The sequence below is a fragment of the Buceros rhinoceros genome, unplaced genomic scaffold (assembly GCF_000710305.1).
Source record: "Buceros rhinoceros silvestris isolate BGI_N320 unplaced genomic scaffold, ASM71030v1 scaffold20044, whole genome shotgun sequence".
Lineage (NCBI taxonomy): Eukaryota > Metazoa > Chordata > Aves > Bucerotiformes > Bucerotidae > Buceros > Buceros rhinoceros.
The window spans coordinates 10,937-29,122 of record NW_010406717.1 but is presented as its reverse complement, the minus strand read 5'-3'; the positions used below and the strand labels follow the sequence as shown (position 1 = coordinate 29,122).

Here is an 18,186-nt window from a genome sequence, read left to right as displayed (position 1 = left end):
CCGGTGACTTTCGGTTTCCGCCTGTATCTAGCTCCTGGGTAACGCCGGGCTGGCTGGCACCGAGGGGCGGCTGGGGAGATGGCTCCTGTGCTGCCCAGGTTCCAGTAGTACCTCTTTTCTCCCTTAAGTGCCAGCATTTGGTATGTGAGCTGTTCTCCAAGGAATGTATTTGGCTTCATCGCCAGTTTGTTTCTTCGGGTGTCTTTCTTGTTGCTGTTGTTTGTTGGTGGTTCTGTTTGTTTGGGGTTTTTTTAAATCGACTTTTCGGTGTCCTTTCTTGTCTGGTTTCATAGGTTCTATTCATTTTTAGTTGTTGTTCGTATCAGCGATATTTATCAGCACTCCATGTCTGTTTCTCCGAACCAAAATTAACTTAGGTTTGGTTTTGGTTTATGTTTCTGGTTCCTTAAAACGATCGATCATCTCTTCCCAAATCCTTCAGAATGACCCTAAAAAGTCAAAATTATAATTTTTTTTCCTTCGTTTTTCCTCTTTCAGGTTTAGCTTAGTGCTATGGGTGATACAAAAGAAATGCAGATAACACCAGAAACTCCAGGACGAGTCACAGTCCTGAATCCTTTTGAAAGTCCCAGTGATTATTATACACTTCAAGAGCAGATTGTCTCCAGTCCTTCAGTCTTTAAATCAACAAAATCTTCGTCTGTAAGATCTAGTCTTTAGTTTTGTAACTATACAGTACAATATATATTTTGCAATGTGCTAAAAAGTATATATATTTTTAGCATACTTTAACGTGTATATTAAGCCAAAGAATTTTGGTGGCATTTGGAGTTTCTTCTGATTGCAGCAGTATGCTGCTTTTAATACTAAAATAGTCGCGTAATCTAACGTTCCTGGTTTTGGGTGGGTTTTTTTTTTTTCTTTTAAATACTGGATGTATCAATAGATTAGCATGCACCGGCTAAGTGCCAAAACCAGTTGAAAGTAGATAAAGGACAGTTGTTGGAAGTGGTGTTCTTGTACCACTTAAAGTGGAAGAAACTCAGTTCCTACTCAAGGGCTCTAAGGAGGCTGGGTGCAAGTAAAACTTAATTTCATTTCCGAGCTGTTTACATATTCACAGAATCGATGTAACGTTTTAGTGTATATATATAACTTTTTTTAGTTGCAGATTGTGTTCTAGTTTGCACTTGGGATTATCTGATAAGCAGAGAAGATGCTTTTCTAATTAAACTAAAAAGACTCATTTGGTAGATCTTTTTTCAAATGTTTGAACAGTGTTTTGTAATTAATAGCTAAAGAGGTGAAGCAGCTTTACATCTGAATTGGGTTTTGTTGTGAACCATGGGTGGTGTTTTGAGGATGACTTTGCAAGATGCACGTGGGGTTGCAACTACTAAGTCTTCTTGGAAAAGTGAGATGAAAGGAAAGCTTATTTGGGTAACTTGGGTTAGATAGGGACACTGGGTTTTCATGGAACCACAGTTTTGATTATGGTAATCTAGAATCTTGGAATCTTATCCCAAGTTCCAGATCTTTAGATCTGTCCTCAGAAACTGAGAAGAAATTGACACATCAGTTTGTAAATATTAGCTATAACCTTCCACTTTATGTTATCTTACAAATAGTTGTAATACCACCACCAGATTGACTTACTCATTTTTTTTAAGTAGATCACTTAAACAGAAACTCTTTTGCTTGTCTTTGACAGAAACTATGTGGAAGTTATGATTGCATTGTTCCATTGAGGTTTGTCATGTGGTTTTGTTTTTCTGGACTAGCAAGCATTAAGATGTCCATTTCTTTTTTTAGACACCAGGAAAATTTAGATGGTCTATTGATCAGCTTGCTCTAATAAATCCTGTGGAAATTGACTCAGAAGATGTTCGACGCCAAGCGATGTATTTGAGTCATGCTAGGTAACTTACCATCTGTTCTTATGCAGTTAACTTAGCTTGAACACTAGAACACTGTTCTTTTGCTTTATTGATGTTTCAACATGGCATTAAAGACTTTTTATTCAAATCTTTTAACATAGATTTTTTACGTGTCCCTGATGTGGATGTAATATTTAGATGAGGCTGCCTCTGTGTCGCTCTTTCTGTAATGTTAAGAACTGCTGATCCACTCTGGCTGGAGCTTGGAAGACAGCCAGATAAAAGCAGTCAAGGGAAGCAAAAAAAAATGTCTTGCCAGTGATTGTTACCAAGCTGCCTCTCTTGCTTCTTGTCACAACACAATTTATCTTGGAGTGTTCCATGCTGAGACCTATGAAGTGTAGGCTTCTTTGATATTTGGGACTCCTGTAGAAGGGTACTGCTGGGAAAGCTGGCTAGGTAAGCCAGTATCCTTTTTGAAAGGTACAGATTGGGCTTAATGTGAAGGAAGGAAGACCAATAAGCTTGCTGACTTGGAGGAGAAGGAGGTAGCTAGTTCCTTGAAATAATTGGGGGATCTTGATCTCAACTTTTTCCTTTCTCTGAAAATAGCTTCCATGGGGAAAACAAATGAGTAAGTAAAACAGGCTTAGTGTTCTCAGCTTATTTTGAGAAGATAGTCTTACACACTCCCAAATAAAGGTAGTCAAGGGAAGGCTGCAATGCTGAACCCTTTAGACAACTCCTATATGTTTCTCAGATAGGAACTTGCCCAAAGAGTTGCACCTCATGGCATGAAGCACCACAGTAACAGAATAGTAAAACAATCCTCCATCTTGTTTGAGCCTATGGGGCTTTAAAGTCCTGTTGGTGAAATGAAGCACAGATAAGAGGGCTGTTCATGGTAAGAGTCTTCTGAATATTCATGTGACCACAGAATAGTTTGGGTTGGAAGGGACCCTTAAAGGTCATCTAGTCCAGCAACACCCACCCCACCCCCTGCAATGATCAGGGATGGCCTCAACAGGATCAGGTTTTTCAGAGGGCTATCCAGCCTGACCTTGAATGTTTCAAGGGATGGGGCATCTACCGCCTCTCTAGGCGACCTGTTCTAGTGTTTCACCACCCTCCTCCTGAAAAAATACTGTGAATTAGATCTGTTGTTCTTAGTGTCTGATCGAACCTACATATCTCTATTTGACAGGAAGAGTTATCAGAAGGGAGTATTAATTTCTTGCTACAGTAGAGATGTAGAAAGAATATAACTGTCCTTAGCTGTGTCTGTGAATCACCGTGTTTAATGTTGCTATTATTTTTCTTATAATCTCTTTGTTTCCTGGCCTTCCTCTAGCAGCCAGTAAGTTGCTGACTCTAATGCTTTTAATATGTTGTAAAACATTAAGCATTATGTTTTTAGGAAGTTAGTTAAATTGTTTGTAGGAGCTTATTACGACGCACGTGAACTAGCTTTAATTTAGATGGCTTGGGTGACAATTCAATGATCATTAGTGGCATGGCCTACAGATACAAACATGGGTTGTCTCAGTGCTTCCTTTCAGCTTGTCCCACTGTTTCATACTATGATTTTTCTTTTTTAAAATCATCTGATATGACTAGAAAGAAGCTAGTTTGTCTGTGTGTAGATTTGCTGTGTCCATGCGCGCATGTTTCAGTGCGGTACAGACTGAGGTGGTTATTTCTGGTGGCTGCTAACTGTACATGCTCAAATGCTTATAACTATATGTGTGTGTATGCATAAGTTTTTGTATGGCAACTGGTTTTAATTTATGTTTTGTAAATAACTGCTTTATGGAAACTAACAGTTCTGTAGAGAGCTCTGTTTCCAGCTCTTGACATTGAAAGTTCCTGATTAAACAATTGTGGTTTTGAGGCCAATGGATCATATTACACAAACTATATACTCAATTTTAACAATGCTTGTTAACTAATCATCTTCTCAGTTGCAGAGAACCACAAGCGTAAGAATAATGGTATATAGATATTTTAAACTGTTAATTCTGTGTTATCTAGTGAAAGCAGTTTGGGTAGCAGCACAGTCTAAAAGCCCATGAGCACTTTGCAAAGTTTAAGTGTGTATCACATGTTGACTTGATTTTGTGTAGTGTTGATGTTTCCATAAAGTAGGCATCATCTGTGTGCTGTGTGGTTATGGCATTGCTTGTAAAATGTTTAGGAGAACTTTTTGTCTGGCAGTCTGTGTTAGTGAAAAATAGTCTGTCAGTAATGGAGCAAACACGGTGACACAGTATTGTCCGCAAACATTCCTCTTCCATTTTTAGGTCTACAGGTAGAAATTGCATGTTTCTAAACTGGATACTATGCTATTAGATGTTAAGTATTAAAAAAAAATCTATACTGCTTCTTCCATACTGTGTGTTAGGGTTGCGCTTAAAGTTGCATAGAAGGCTGGCTTGATTTTATTCTTGTTAAATACACATGACATTTTCACTTTATTATTTTCCTGGAGTTACGCATTACAGAAAAAACATCCTCTTCTGCACTAACCAGCACTTTTAGTGGGAGCTGTTTTCCCAGTACCCTGTTTCTCCTTTGGAGTCTGGCTTGTGGAGATGCTTATTACTCGTGATCCACTATACATAAATATTCAATTATTGTATGTTTTTTTAGTACAATAACTAAATTTTGTGCATATGTCTTTGTAGCATTATGTAGGCAGACGTAGTTGGCAATGGCATGTGCAGGTGTTGCAGATCTATTCAAAGTCTGATAAGCATCCAAGAAAGAGGGTTGTGAGGGAATCTTTATGTATGTATTAGGTACATCTACATGCATTTGTGTAGCTAATATTGTCTGTTATCTGACTGATTTCTAAAATTACTCAATGGTAATTTAAGTATACTGTGTATTAAAGTATGCAGTTCAGCTAAGATGATGACTATTCGTTGTAAAATTTTTTTAAGCTTACAAATTACATATTAGCAACTGAAAGTGGGACTTGAAGGTGACTCTTAAAGGAAGTATAAATGTAGAATCTCACGTCATTTGAAGATAGCTGAAGTAACTACAATATTTAAAAAACTAAGTTAAAAGCTTCATAAGGGATGTGTTAATTGATTCAAACTGAAATATTATATTGTTTCCCAAGCTGAAGAATATATGGCAGAATAGCTATTTGAAAGGGGGAACTCTTTGTGCTGGGAAGGTAGGCTGTGTCAGGGATTTGAGCGTGTAAACATCCTACCACTATTTTCTGTTGGCCTTTTGTTCATCACAGCTCATTTTTTTTATTCTACCTGATTTTGTAGTGAGGTTGGTTGTCAGCCTAATCTCATGGCAACTTTAATAGTAAAATCTACTTTTATGACAAGTCTAACATAACTAAATTGATTATTTTTAAAGATCGGTTATGATTTTTTCCAGACAAAAATATTTGCTGTAAATAGATTTGCAAATGTGTACTTGTAAATGGCACAGATCTTTTTTACATGAACCAAAGTAACTGCGAAGTGTGTTTATATATCTGAATTTGTAGTATGAGATTATTGCACATGACAGTAAAAACATCATAAGATTTAGTGTTTAGTGCAATTTCATAAATAATTTTTCTCTCAAGCACATGCAAAAGATTACATGGTTGAACTTTGCATTTTTCTCCAGTTATGTGACAGTTTTGATAATTGAGTTGTTTTTCATTTGTTACTTAGAATTGATAAGGAGACAGAAGACAGAAGGCAAAAAGCCATTGAGGAGGTAATAAAACTCTCTATGCTATCAAGTATTGATTTGTTGTAGCTACATACGTACAAAAAAGATCCATGTCTCTTACAGGATTTCAAAACCCAGAAGCCTATTATATTTTACTGGTCTGTAAGAAAGTAATTTTGTGTCCTGATTGCTTGCAATTGTAATTGGAATCCACATGATCTTTTTCTTCTGATCTTTCACAGGCCTGTAGATCAAAACAGCAGACTTTTCTTCTTTCATATTGCTTGGCTAGCGGGACTGTAACTGTCAGATAACTCTTACAAATAATGAAGTTTTAAAATAATGATTGGGTATTTTGGGTTTTACAGTAACTGTTAGTGTTAGATAGCCTTGGTCATTTGTTTCTTCCAAAGTCTGCTTAGTTGGAGGCAAGACTTCGTTTTGGTAGCCTGTAATTCTTTCCGTCCATTTTTAATTTTATTTTTTACTGTCTATTTGTCTAGCAGAAAAGGAAAAGTAAAGCTTTTCAAATCTGCACTATAGAAATCTTCGATGTTACTTTAATTTCAATTAAAAATTAAAAATTTTCTGATAGGGAAGTCTTCCTAAGTGTTACTGACCTTTTTATATTGTACCATGCTATTATCAATTTCTCTCTCTATAAATAAAAAACAATGTTTTATGTTTCCATGAAGGTGCTGTGTAGTTGACTGGCAGCTAAGATACTCTATTCTAAATCTGCATTAAAAAGGGTATTTCTTCTTTGTGAGGCATAGACTAGTGGATTATGCAGCTGAACAGCTTGAAACAATGTTTGTGATAAAAATTATGCCTTTAGTAGTTGGGTGTTTCAAGCTGAGTTTTTTCATTTGCTTTGAGTGTTGCTTTTATTGTGAAAATAGGATTTGCCATGTGTTTCTGGAAGCTCTGTAATAACGACCTCCTCAGAATCAGGGTGTTCTACAGTGCAGCCGTGACAGCAGATAGAGTTTTGGTTCAAAGAAAGACTGAAGTGCCCCTGCTCATAAATGTTTCACTGCTAACCAGATTTGTCAAATACTGTAATAAAACTGCCAAAAAGCCTTGGTTGTCCACTTCCTTTATTGTTACTGCAATATCTCTTTAGCACTTCTGCAAACCAACTCAATTGTCAAAATACAACAATTTAACAAACTGTAAATTCGAAAGGAATTTTGTTAAACTACTGTGCAATAAGAATGATAGCGACAATTCCAATTTTAAAATGAGTAATTAACATTAAATGAAACTTTGTACAATTTTCCCTCTGCAGACTTGAAAGATCTGAGATGGTATGTGTCATAAAGATGGGAGTTGTCTTTAAAAAACCTGGGTTTTTTTAATCTCTCTGGGCCTGAAATAATGAATTATATTTTAGGTATAAGGGATAACTATCTTGATAGGTTTGAGGGAACGAAGAGTTAAAATTCCTAAAATCCAGATCTGTGAGTAGCAAAAGGTATGATTAAATTTTTTCTTGTTTAGGGTACTACTCTAAATTTAAGTTGGAAGTATTCAATTTTTGAAAGTGCTAAGATGGTTTGTTTTTATCCTACTCTAGTTTTTCACAAAAAGACTCATAGTTCCTTCTCCTTGGATTGAACATGAAGGCAAGCAAGTTTCTCAGTTTAATTCAACTAAATGTAAGTTGCTTTTCCGTGCCCTTCCAAAATTACTTAGCTTATGGAGAAATCATCAAGCATAATTTTTTCCAACCTCAATTTAAATTGTAAAGAACCGATGATAAAATATGGCACAACTGATTTTTGGCTGTCCTGTCTAAGTGCTTTCTTTTGTATAAAATCATTATTAATCCAGAATATTACAAAATTTTTCCTTTTTGTTACTTTTTGTTGATGTTTTTAAATCATTTTTTTTCTCCGTAACCTGTCTTCAACCAGTTTAATTTGTGTGCACAACTTTGCGTCAGTACTGGTAAATAGCAAAGTCTTCTGCTTTGCTCTTTTCTTCTGATAATCTGCACATCTGATGTACTCTTAAATGCTTTCCTGCCAATATAGGTATATTGGAAACTGAGTTCTGTATTTTTCTACCCTTATTTGCCATATAAACTCCTGCTGTCCTCTCAGTGTTACTGTATGTCAGGGTGTGGGTTTTCAAAGTTTATTTCATTTACATTATTAGATTTTATTATTAATGCTGTTATTCAAGTTTATATACAACCAGCAGAATACACAGTAAATGGATTACAAACTGGACAGATGTCACCTATAAAGTATTTGCAGTCAGTATTGTTTGAAAGGAAATTCTTAAATTGGTGTTTGGGGATTTTTGCAAGATTTTGAAGAGGCTAAATTGTTAAAATTTTTGAATCAGGGAAAGGCAGCTTGTGGATAGTGTGTTTTCAATTGTCAATTTTAAGACAGTCACTTCTTGGGCAGAGGACATAAGCTACGATCCTAGACCTAGGAAAGTGAGTGGTAAAAGGAAATGGTATAATGTGTTCTGTAGCTGTATAAAAAGAGTGGAGTGGTCAATTCTGCATCTAATTCTTCAAGTCCAGACTGCATGATTTTCTGGAAAATGTTGTTTTACTTGATCACAGCCTGTTTGACTAGGCATAAACTGAGTTTGTAGAGGAGGCTGCAGAAGACAAAAGATTTGGGCAAAGTTGATGCTAGTTCACTAATTTTTTTTTTTGATAGATTCTGAAATTCTGTTAATCAGCTATAATGATATCCTTTCTAATTTCTGCCAAACTTTGATGCAAAAATTTTTGTTTAGTTGTATTAAATATTCTAATTTACTGCTGCTAGGTTTCAAAACTCTATGCAATGCATGCTTAAATATAAGTTCTTATGTGTTTTACAGCCATAGATCTAAATAACATTTCTGCAATTGGAAGACAGCTAACTTTGCAGCCTGGGAAAAGCAATGGTGGGTAAAAGGCAATGTCTGAAGTTACAGGCTTTCTCTGAAACAAAATAATCAATTTTTTAATGGCTGTTTCATTTCAAAAGGGAATGTTTTTTTTGTTAATATCCCTGTAGAAACATTTTTCTTGAACTGTATGATACTATTAATTTTAACATCCATTTCTCATAGTAATTTAATTCTGTTATATCCTTTCATACTTTTTCCAGAGTAAAAACTGTAAAGTCCTTTGTAGACTGTGCATTTTTTCCAGCTCAGTGTATGCACTTTTTCTGAATTAAAAAGTGATTATAAGCATCAGGTTTATGGGTAGATTGGTTTCAAGAAACCTTTAATGTGTTCCATCATTTTGAGTTAGAGAATCTTGATTATTTTCTCAGCCAAATAAATGCATGTATCTTAAGACATCTTTTAAACAATTTCATTTTAGATAAATAGGTAGTGTTTTTCCCCAGGGTATATTGATGGTCCTTCTCCCGTTTCCTTTTGAATCCTTCCTTTCTTCAGCCCTCCTCAGTTAGGAGTGCCTCTCTAGAAGCTTTTATGTTAGAGCCCTTTTTTTTTTCTCTAGGCCTGAGTGTGCTGCATACAGTGTTGATAAATCAAAATCCTAGCTTTAATTAACGCTTTTCCTTATTGCATTGAGCTATTTAAGTTACACTTGCAATGCAATTTGAAGGTGAATTTTTGTTTCTACAGCTTTAGTAAAAGGTCACTGCAAGCTAATTTTCTTGGTTTTATTCATTGCAGCTGCTTGTCAGACAGTATTGTCTTTGCCAGTGGATTTTAATTTAGAGAAAATACTAGGTATGTCATGTAATATCTAAATATAATTATGAATGTCTAGTCTAAATAGAAAACTTGGTTTTGTGTTGTTTGCGTTTTTGGGTCTTATGAAATACTGAAAGCCTAATGTATAAATGAAAATTTTGTGTTCTAAGTAGATAGTTACGGTGTGTTGCATGGGACATCTGACTTAAATTATGTGATTTGAGCATAGACATAAAGATAAAAGAGAAAGGATACAGAGGACAATTGGAAACTGGTTAACGATTCTGCATGTATAAAAGGTAGCAAGCAGAAGACACCCCCTGCCTTCCCCAAATAGGGCAGTTATTTACCTTAGCAGAGCTGTTTGTCTTACAGATTGCTGGTCTTGAGGCTCATAGTCCAACCTTGCCTTGAGCAGAGCTATGCTATGGTTCCTTGCCTTTAATTTCACTTGAAGCCATGGAGGTAACTAGAAGTTGTGTGGTGGCAAAAAAGCCGTGACCACTGGGTGGGCAGGCGAGTCCAAATGAACCATTGGATTATAACTGCTGTATCAAGCAGTCATTGCCAGCTTCTTGGGCAAGGGAACTGGAAGGGGCTGTTCTTACAGCTTGTGGGAATAGTGGGTATGGCCAGCTCGGGGTTTTTAGCTGCATATTCCTACCCCAGTGTTGAGTTCACAACCCTGACTGTGGGCCATCAAAATCATAGCAGAAAACCACCCATATCCCTGCTTTCATATTTCGTCTTTGCAAATGCTTCCATCAATGCATTCTTTATGAATCCCTGAAATACTTGTTCTACAAGGAATATTGAATTAGATTAGAGCAAGAGCAAAAAACTAATCTGGGATGTCTCAGGATACTTTAATGGGTCTTTGATAACATCTGTATGCTTTTCTACTGTAAACTGCTAACTGCTTTGACTTTGAGGTGAATCTGGTTTGCCTTTGGATGTATCACAATGACTGACAAAGCTTATGCAATACTTGAAATAGGGTCTAGTTTTGCTTGGGCAGTGTAATAACCCCCTTTTCCCAACTCAGATCTGAAGAATAATATCATTCTGGGAAAAAGCTAGTAAGTAGATGATAGCTAGACTTTAGTATTGAAGGATCATAGGCAGAAGGGGAACCTTAGTAGACAGAGTGGACTTTTTATAATGATGACTTTTTATAATGATAAAAGTGATCCTTTGGGATAAATGCCTAAATTAGATTAATTACTTGCTGTATGGGTACATTGGATTTAATTATTTAATTTAGTTATGCATGCCTATGTGGTGGAAGATTCTTTTTTCTTGCGTTTTTATTGGAAATGACTTCTTCCTCATGTTTCTAGGTGAATATTTTAAAACTGATGAATTTGCAGATCAGTCACAGGAAAATCTGAGCTCTTCATCACTCAGAAGAAAACTGTTTTTAGAGGAAAATGGAAGTGTAGCTGAGTGTCTGTCTGCTTCACTGCATAGTCCATGCGGTAGTCAGCCACTTGGAGTGCTTTGTTCAATAGACATATCTCCAGTCCGGTGCAGAAGCCCTCTGGAAACATCTAGTTCAGTAAGTAGCCTGTTTTGGGAGCTGGATGGGATGGGATGTGGCTTACCTGGCAAAAGAGTAGTTCTTGGAGCAGGCTGTACCAGTTCTGTGTTCTAACGGACATCACAAGATGAACAGCCGTCTTTTAATAAGCTATAACTGCTCTATCAGAAAATAGGTGATAGGCCAAAGGATGTGTGTGTTGATTGTGTGGGGTCTTTTTTTCCAAATTCAGAAAAAAAATGTGAACAAAGAAAGTCTGTATAATATTCAAGACTTTTTATTATATCAAATTATAACATTTTGCAGATATTCTTTTGTGTAGAAGGAATTACGCTATAATTTTGTGTTATGAAAAGGAAGTAGGAATTGATACATACACAAGACATGTTGAAAGCGTGTGAAGCAGGTTTTTTTTTCTTAAAATGTGTATACAAAAAAAAAAGGTCTGTTTAAATCCATGAACTGCTGTCTAAAATACTGGTTGATAGGAACAGGTGATATAATTATTTCTGTTATAGCTTTTAAACTCATTTATGGCAGAAGAAATGACTTGTGGATCTTTGACTGCAGTACTAAATATGCTGCTTTCTTTTCCATTGACTGGAGATCTCAGATGAATAGACATTTATTACGACACAGAACATAATCTCTGTTTTTTAAATTAAGCGAGATGAATCTTATTCCCAGGTGGACATAGCACAGTGAATCTGGTTTAGATGGCATGGCTTCATGTGTTTGGTGGTTGAAGTGCCTGGAAAAAAAGCTGCTCTAGCAAGGGTGTGCCTTAAAAAAAAAAAGGTCTTCACTATGGCAGTCTAGTAAAGAATTCCTGTAACATAATTATACTTCTAGAAGTGATGTATTTTTGCACCATACTCTTAAGCAAGATCACGAACACTGTTTTCTTAAGGAAAAGTATTTTGTCTGCTGCTGAGTTAAATGATTCAGGTAATATGGATTCCATTAAAATATAAATAACGACTGGCTTTCATCTGCATTGGTATGAGTAAGAAATTGAGGTTAAATACTTGACTGTATACACAGGTATCATTAATTATCTGTTTAAGCTTTTCGTAGTTCTTAAATATGGTTATTATCGGCTTAGTTGGTTATTATATGACAGTTATGTCTGTTGCTCTTTTCCTTTGTGGAGGCATGAAGTCCAAGTGAAGAGATGCAACTGGAATATTTTGTCTAAAGTAATGATTGAGATTGTCTTTGCACAGGATTAGTTTTCCTCAGTGCTGCCATATTAAGCTTTTTAGTTAAAATATTTGTATATATACATATTAGTGAAAGTTTACATTAAAAATATATACCTTTTTTCTTTTCTCTCTCTTTTTTTTTTTTTTTTAAACCAAAGGGTCAGTTTTCATCAAGTCCTATTCAAGGAGGAACAAGGGCTTATAGTCTGGGAAGTATAACCAGTCCCACATTTCCAGAGGGGTCTCCTGCACATAATGGTTCTCCTGCTTTTTCACCAATTGCTTTTCACATAAGAAAGACACCACTGTCAGGTATGATTTAATCATATATGTATTATTCTTTTTTGATTTATGTATTTTTATAAGAAAACCTGCTGTGTTCTTACTGGAACTTTTTTCAGTTCAGAGACAAGTGACACTTCTACGCAGACCAGGAGTCTCCTCCTACATGACACACGTTTAGCAGTGAAATATCTTAATGATGTGAAACCATGAAGTGTATCTGCTTGCAAAAAAATCAACTAGGGAAAATATTTTTGAAGAAGGAATTGTGATATAATAGGAATGAAAAACATTAAAGGATTCATCTGTTGTGAGGAGGGGGCTTAAAGCCATATGCCTGAACCAACTCAGGTCACAATTCTGTTTTGGCCCAACCTAAAGCATTTTAATTGGACAAAGACTGTTTAGCTTGAGTGTTCACATGATATGATTGTGAAGCTTATTTGCAATGAAAGTGACTGGAGAAGAAATCACGAATGTTTTGTGTCCTCGTTGCTCTAGAAGATGTCAGTATTTTGTGTTTCATCCATTACCTGCTAAGACTTAATGCCACATTTATATATAATTTTGCTCTGATGAACCTTGTGGTATTTCAACACGATTATAGGTGGAGATTGCGTAGGTGTTTTCTCGCTTGCTTGATTTTCTTGAAAACTTTCTTGCTGTCCCAAACTTTTAAAATGACTGTAGAATATATGTATTAATGCTTGTTTGGAAAAAAAGTCACAGAATCAGCCTTCACACATTTCTCTTTGAACACTGTAGTGTTCACTACAGTTTGAAAATGCAGGGCCTCCAATACCATGTCCTAGAAAACAAATTCAGTGGTAAAAATGGGATGAAAACTTGTCTTTACCAGGGTAGTTTAAATATGCTGGTGGTTTGGGTTCTTTTTGGTTGGTTGGTTTTTGTTTGAAGAGAGGGCCTTGGAGCTGGGAGACAGTGGTCACTGAAATGCTATGTAGTTGGCTATAATTATTCAAAGGGCTTGCAGGACTTTGAGGATGGTGAACTTAACTCCACCTAGTATCTGATAGAATAACTTTGTTGGGTTTTTTACAGACCAAAGAAAATTTACCTTTTGTTCTCCGGATATTCCTTCTTCCTCAAATAAAATGACACCCCCAAGTACAAGAAGTCCTTATATAGATGGCTGTTCTCCAATTAAAAATTTTTCTCCTATGAGGCTTGGAGCATGTAGAGGAACTTCCCAGTATCAGACTTCAGTCATCAGAATACCAATTGCAGTTGAGAGTCACGGTGAGGATGAGGAAGACAAGGAAAATGCTCCTCCAGCAGAAGCTCGGTTCCCAGAAATGAGTAACGGAATAAACCTATGTCAGCAGGACAGTGGTTCTTTTGCGCATGGTACACATCTCGTGGTAGCAACTGTGTCTATTACACCAGATCACTCAGAAGCTTGTCATCAAAGGTTGTCATCATTTCAGGACATAGAAGGCTTGAAGGAAAATAGTACTGTAGATATGGCTGATGCAGCTGAAGTGTCAGAGGAAAACACTTGGATAAAAGGAACGATTGGCAATAGCAATGCGCCAATGACCAGCTTTATGACGGGGATTACTTTCAGTATTGAAAACTCTCGCATGTGCATGTCACCTCTTGCAGAAAGCAGTGCAATCCCTTGTGACAACAGCAGTATTCAGGTAAAGATAAATCTTTTTTTGCTTCTCTGTAAAACTGAGCTCGACATACTCACTGTTAATATATACACACCATTCTGGAAGTAATGATCTATTTTCTCCTATTGGATGTGGTTTGCGGGTAGTATTGTGACTTTTCTTCCTTCCCTCCATCTCCTTTTTCCTCTCTCAGTGGAGTTAGCATAGCAGTTATAAATGGCTTGTGTTAGTATGTACAGTAATACGTTTAACTTAATCTGAACAAATTCTGACAGACCAGTTTACAATTTGCTTTTGTTATTACCTGATGGTAGTGGATTTGTTGGATTAAGTTCTGTTAATCAAATACAAGTCATATCAGGTATGAGAATCTGAGGGTGTTTATTGGTGTTAAATTGCAGCACGTTTTTAAAATCCTGCTTCTTGATTTCAGGTGGACAGTGGTTATAACACGCAGACTTGTGGAAGCAGCATTATGGATACTGCGGGGGCTGAAAACAGTTGCAGAGAAAATGATGCGAATACGAACATGTTTCAGAATAAATCTCAGCTGCTTAGAACAAAGGTAGGAGTTAAATTGTGATTAAAAAAATGATAGGCTTCCCATCCAAAGCACCTGTTCCCTGTTTTCTTCAGTCTCAGGGAGCCTGAGGAGAGAGACCATCAGGTGATAATAGAGGGCATGTTAATGTAGCATAATTTCAAGTATTATGTTGAAAACAAGGAATAGATGTGGGACAAATATAAGCTGGCGATAAAATTGATGTGTTCTGTGACAAAGGCAGAGGTGGTTTTAGAGGAAACGGAGGTATATACATGAAGGGTAGTTGTGAGGCTGCTCATGGCTTCTGATGTAGTCTCTTATTTTTGTTTCTGTTTATCTTGTTGGGTTGCTTTACTGCTAAATTTTTAAATATGTACCGGTGGAAAAGCAAATTATTGGGGAAAATTTGTCCACTACTTCTTTGCATAAACTCGCCTAGAGTTTCCTACGCTATACCTGACATGCTGACTTGGTGGGGAACTTCCTGCTTGGACACAGTCTTGTGATTACAAGCTCTTCGATGACCTATCTTAAAAGCAAAATAAATTTAGAAAGGCAATACATACCTAGCAAGATTCCCAAGCTTTTAATTTTGTGACTGATAGGAAGGGAGTTTTCCTTCTTCCAGAGAACAGGAAGCAAGGCTAGTTTCTTTGCAGGAGAGAGCAAAGATGACCTCCTCTTGTTTAGTAATTACGGATTTACAGACTTAAACTTAGTAGCTTATGGTCTACTACTTAACTGTTGTTTACAGTCCTTGAAGGGGAGACAGTATTGGCCAGGGATACGATATTATAAGAAAACTCAAGTAAGCCATTCAGCCCTGACTTCACTTACGTATCTGACATGCTAATAGCCACTTCTCTGCCAAGGTGAATGGCAGATTGATGGTGTCTTGCAGACCATCGACATAAAATTTTGAACTCTGCTCGTTTCAGATTAGGGTAACTGTGCTCTTACAGGAAGAAGAGATGGCTATTTTATCTTTAACTTTTAAAAATACTCATCTACTTCGAGGTCTTTCCCCAGTTACCCTCTGGGACGTGGATTATACATGGGAATGTACTCCTCAGAGTCCATTTCCTAACTTCAAACTTGTCCCAGAGACTCACCAATGTCATGCAGCTTTATCTCGCACTGCTAGTCTTCCAATTGCTAAGCCCGACTTTGCATTTTGGATTAGGATTTAAGTGTGGAGGCATTAAGTACTTCATTCAACTTTCAACAACAGTGAATAAATGAATAAAATGAACATTTTCATGAAATGAAACATATAAAATGAACATATTCACAATGAATAAAAAGAAAAAAGCATGGGCATTGCTGGCTGAGGGAATCCAGCCTGGCTCATTCAGAGCATGTGTGCTCTGAAAGGAGGTTCCTGCTGACAGCAGAGAACACGTTATCTTCCATCGCTTTTTCATTTCAGAAGGGGAGAGAGGGGAGGCTAAGGTAGTAATTTGTAACTTGAGATTTTCAGGTAGTAAGTTGGGATCTTGTTTCTTTTGGGGATTTTCTGTGAAAGTTGTCTGTAAGTTAACTTTTTCTTATTAACCTAGGAGGGCTCCATTTTAAACCATAAGGACAATCAGTTGCTGAGAGCAAAATCTCCAGAGAAGCAACCCTGTTTCCAAAAAGCAAAACCACATAGTACTGTATTTGGTCAAAATGCAACTTGCAACATTTCTACCTGGAAACATAAAAATGAAAATCAAGTTTAGGGATTTCACAAAAATGGTATGTAGTTTTCTCGTGAAGAACTTAAATTGTGTTGTATAATAAATTTTTTTTTATATATGACCTCAATTACCTGGATTATACACGCTATTTTACTTTTTTTTATTGCAAATGTAATAAATTGTCTGGTATGGTAAAGGAGTTTTTAATTAACGTGGGTTTTTTTCAGGTCTTACTAACAAATTTATTGTTATTATTAAGCAATCCTTTTGAAAATTAAGGCAGCTAGACTTGGTACAAAGAAATGGTAGTGTTTTTTCCCAGAACTGTGTTCCTTCTGTGATTAGGGTAGGTTCCATGAGGAGCCTTGCTTTGCAAGTCTGGACACAGCTTCAGCTTCAAGAGGAGTATTTCAGATAGGTTGAGCAAACCTTGGGGAACTTGTGTGGGAGCCAGTGTAACTGCAAAAACATGTACATTTTAAGACACATTTCCTAAAGGCATGAGGGAAATATTTCTTTGGGGGAGAGAAAAAGGAAAGGACTATTAGTTTTGATTTGGGTTGCCTTTCCTCTGATGGGTCCTGTTATGTGGCTTCAGGAATACTAGCACTGGTATCAAGAAAAGGTCGCTGGACAGAAATGAATTGCTGGGGATGGTGAGAGGCAGGGCTGGGGAAACGGAGGAAGGGCGAGGGTCTGTCACTGTCAGTCTAAAGGAACGGTGATGAAACCCAGCTGTGACTTTCACAAGGAAAGAATAAAAATGAGTGTTCCAGAAATGGGTCCCTGGAATATGTGTAGGTTTCACAGCAGACTGCAAACTGCTAAAAATGTGGGCTTTCATTTGAACACCAGGCTAGTCCTTTTAATTAAGTTTTCCTTGTGAACAGCTGCGTGAGACCTCCGTTCTAGTTGTGGAAGTTGTATACTTTTCCACAATTAAAAACAATAGTTTAATTCTCTTAGTAATAAAATAAGCTTCATGTTGAAGGAAGCCTTTTAGCAATATTTTTGAACAGGTTTTTTTGTGGTTTGACAGAAAACTGCGTATCCGTCAGCTTTACCACATACTTCAGCAAAATGTACTACTGGTTACTTGAAAATGAAATGACACTGTTGTTACTTTAGTAGTTGTATTAGTTCTAGTCTTGAAGTTGATCGCCTGACTCCACCAGTGTCACCTAAGAACACTTGTGTCCAAATCGGTGCTCCGGCACCTTGTTGAAGGAACCCAGGAAGGTGCAATAAGGTTCACTGGTCTCACTATGTTAACAGAGTGGTGGACCCTTCCTTCTGTTAAAGTAAACCACGACACTTTAACTTCCCTCTTACATTTAATTCCCAAAACTAGTGTGTTGCCTATAGAAATTACCAAAATATTTAGATGAATGTTGAGAAATAGAATGAACTTCCACATGCCACTTTTTGCGATAAGTATTAATACGAGCAAACTCTTGATAATTTTAAGAAAACCATCAATGAACAAAAGTAATGGAATGAGGAGGGTCTGGAAGCACGGAACTCCCTTTGCCTATCAAACCAGATTTGGTTAAATTTGATTGGGTGTTTTTGAAAGAACCTTCTGGAATTTAGAAATGTGAATGGGGAAAAAAAAATACCTGTGGTAATCCTGTAGTCCTAGTGATGAAGATGGGATGGAGATGGGAAATACTTGAGATTTCAGGGCTTTGTGTTTGTAGATCTCTGAAGTAAACCTTCGTTAGCTTAATCAAAAGGAGAAGGCCGTTCTCATACGTGCTCCAGTGAAGCAGCCTTTCTCTTTCCATAGCAAGGATATCCAGTCCCAGCATACTACTGGATGGAAGTTCTGCTTCCTGTTCTGTCCCACAGCAAAGCTTGTACGAAAGCAACCAGACCCGTGGCTGATGGGTAGCTATTGGCACACTAAGCCTGAAACAGTTGGTCAGACCCAAGTCTGAAGGCAACTGACAGCATTTTTTAAAAATCTCAAAAGAGGAGGCATGAGCAGACCTGCGTTACAGAGCAGTGTGCTAGACCTGAGGCTTGTCTGCACGCGTTGTAGAACAGTTCTTGAAACGGTTTCATGAATAACTCACCAGTGAAGG

The 18,186-nt window shown here is 36.9% G+C and overlaps 1 protein-coding gene across 1 annotated transcript; it reads left to right on the top strand.

Annotated features, from left to right (window-relative positions):
* The first annotated feature begins 509 nt into the window (after positions 1-509).
* On the top strand, positions 510-16,222 carry BORA (bora, aurora kinase A activator). Its single transcript, XM_010134236.1, has 11 exons — positions 510-663; positions 1,774-1,880; positions 5,525-5,570; positions 7,105-7,186; positions 8,376-8,441; positions 9,189-9,245; positions 10,550-10,767; positions 12,113-12,266; positions 13,299-13,900; positions 14,310-14,441; positions 15,980-16,222. The coding sequence occupies exons 1-11, from the start codon at positions 514-516 to the stop codon at positions 16,139-16,141; spliced, it is 1,776 nt and encodes a 591-aa protein (XP_010132538.1). The 5' UTR covers positions 510-513; the 3' UTR covers positions 16,142-16,222.
* The last annotated feature ends 1,964 nt before the right edge of the window (positions 16,223-18,186 follow it).

Coding starts and splice junctions, on each gene's coding strand:
- BORA (XM_010134236.1), top strand. CDS start 514: ATGGGTGATACAAAAGAAATGCAGATAACACCAGAAACTCCAGGACGA. Junction 664..1,773: donor AATCAACAAAATCTTCGTCT/GTAAGATCTAGT, acceptor TTCTTTTTTTAG/ACACCAGGAAAATTTAGATG. Junction 9,246..10,549: donor TAATTTAGAGAAAATACTAG/GTATGTCATGTA, acceptor TCATGTTTCTAG/GTGAATATTTTAAAACTGAT.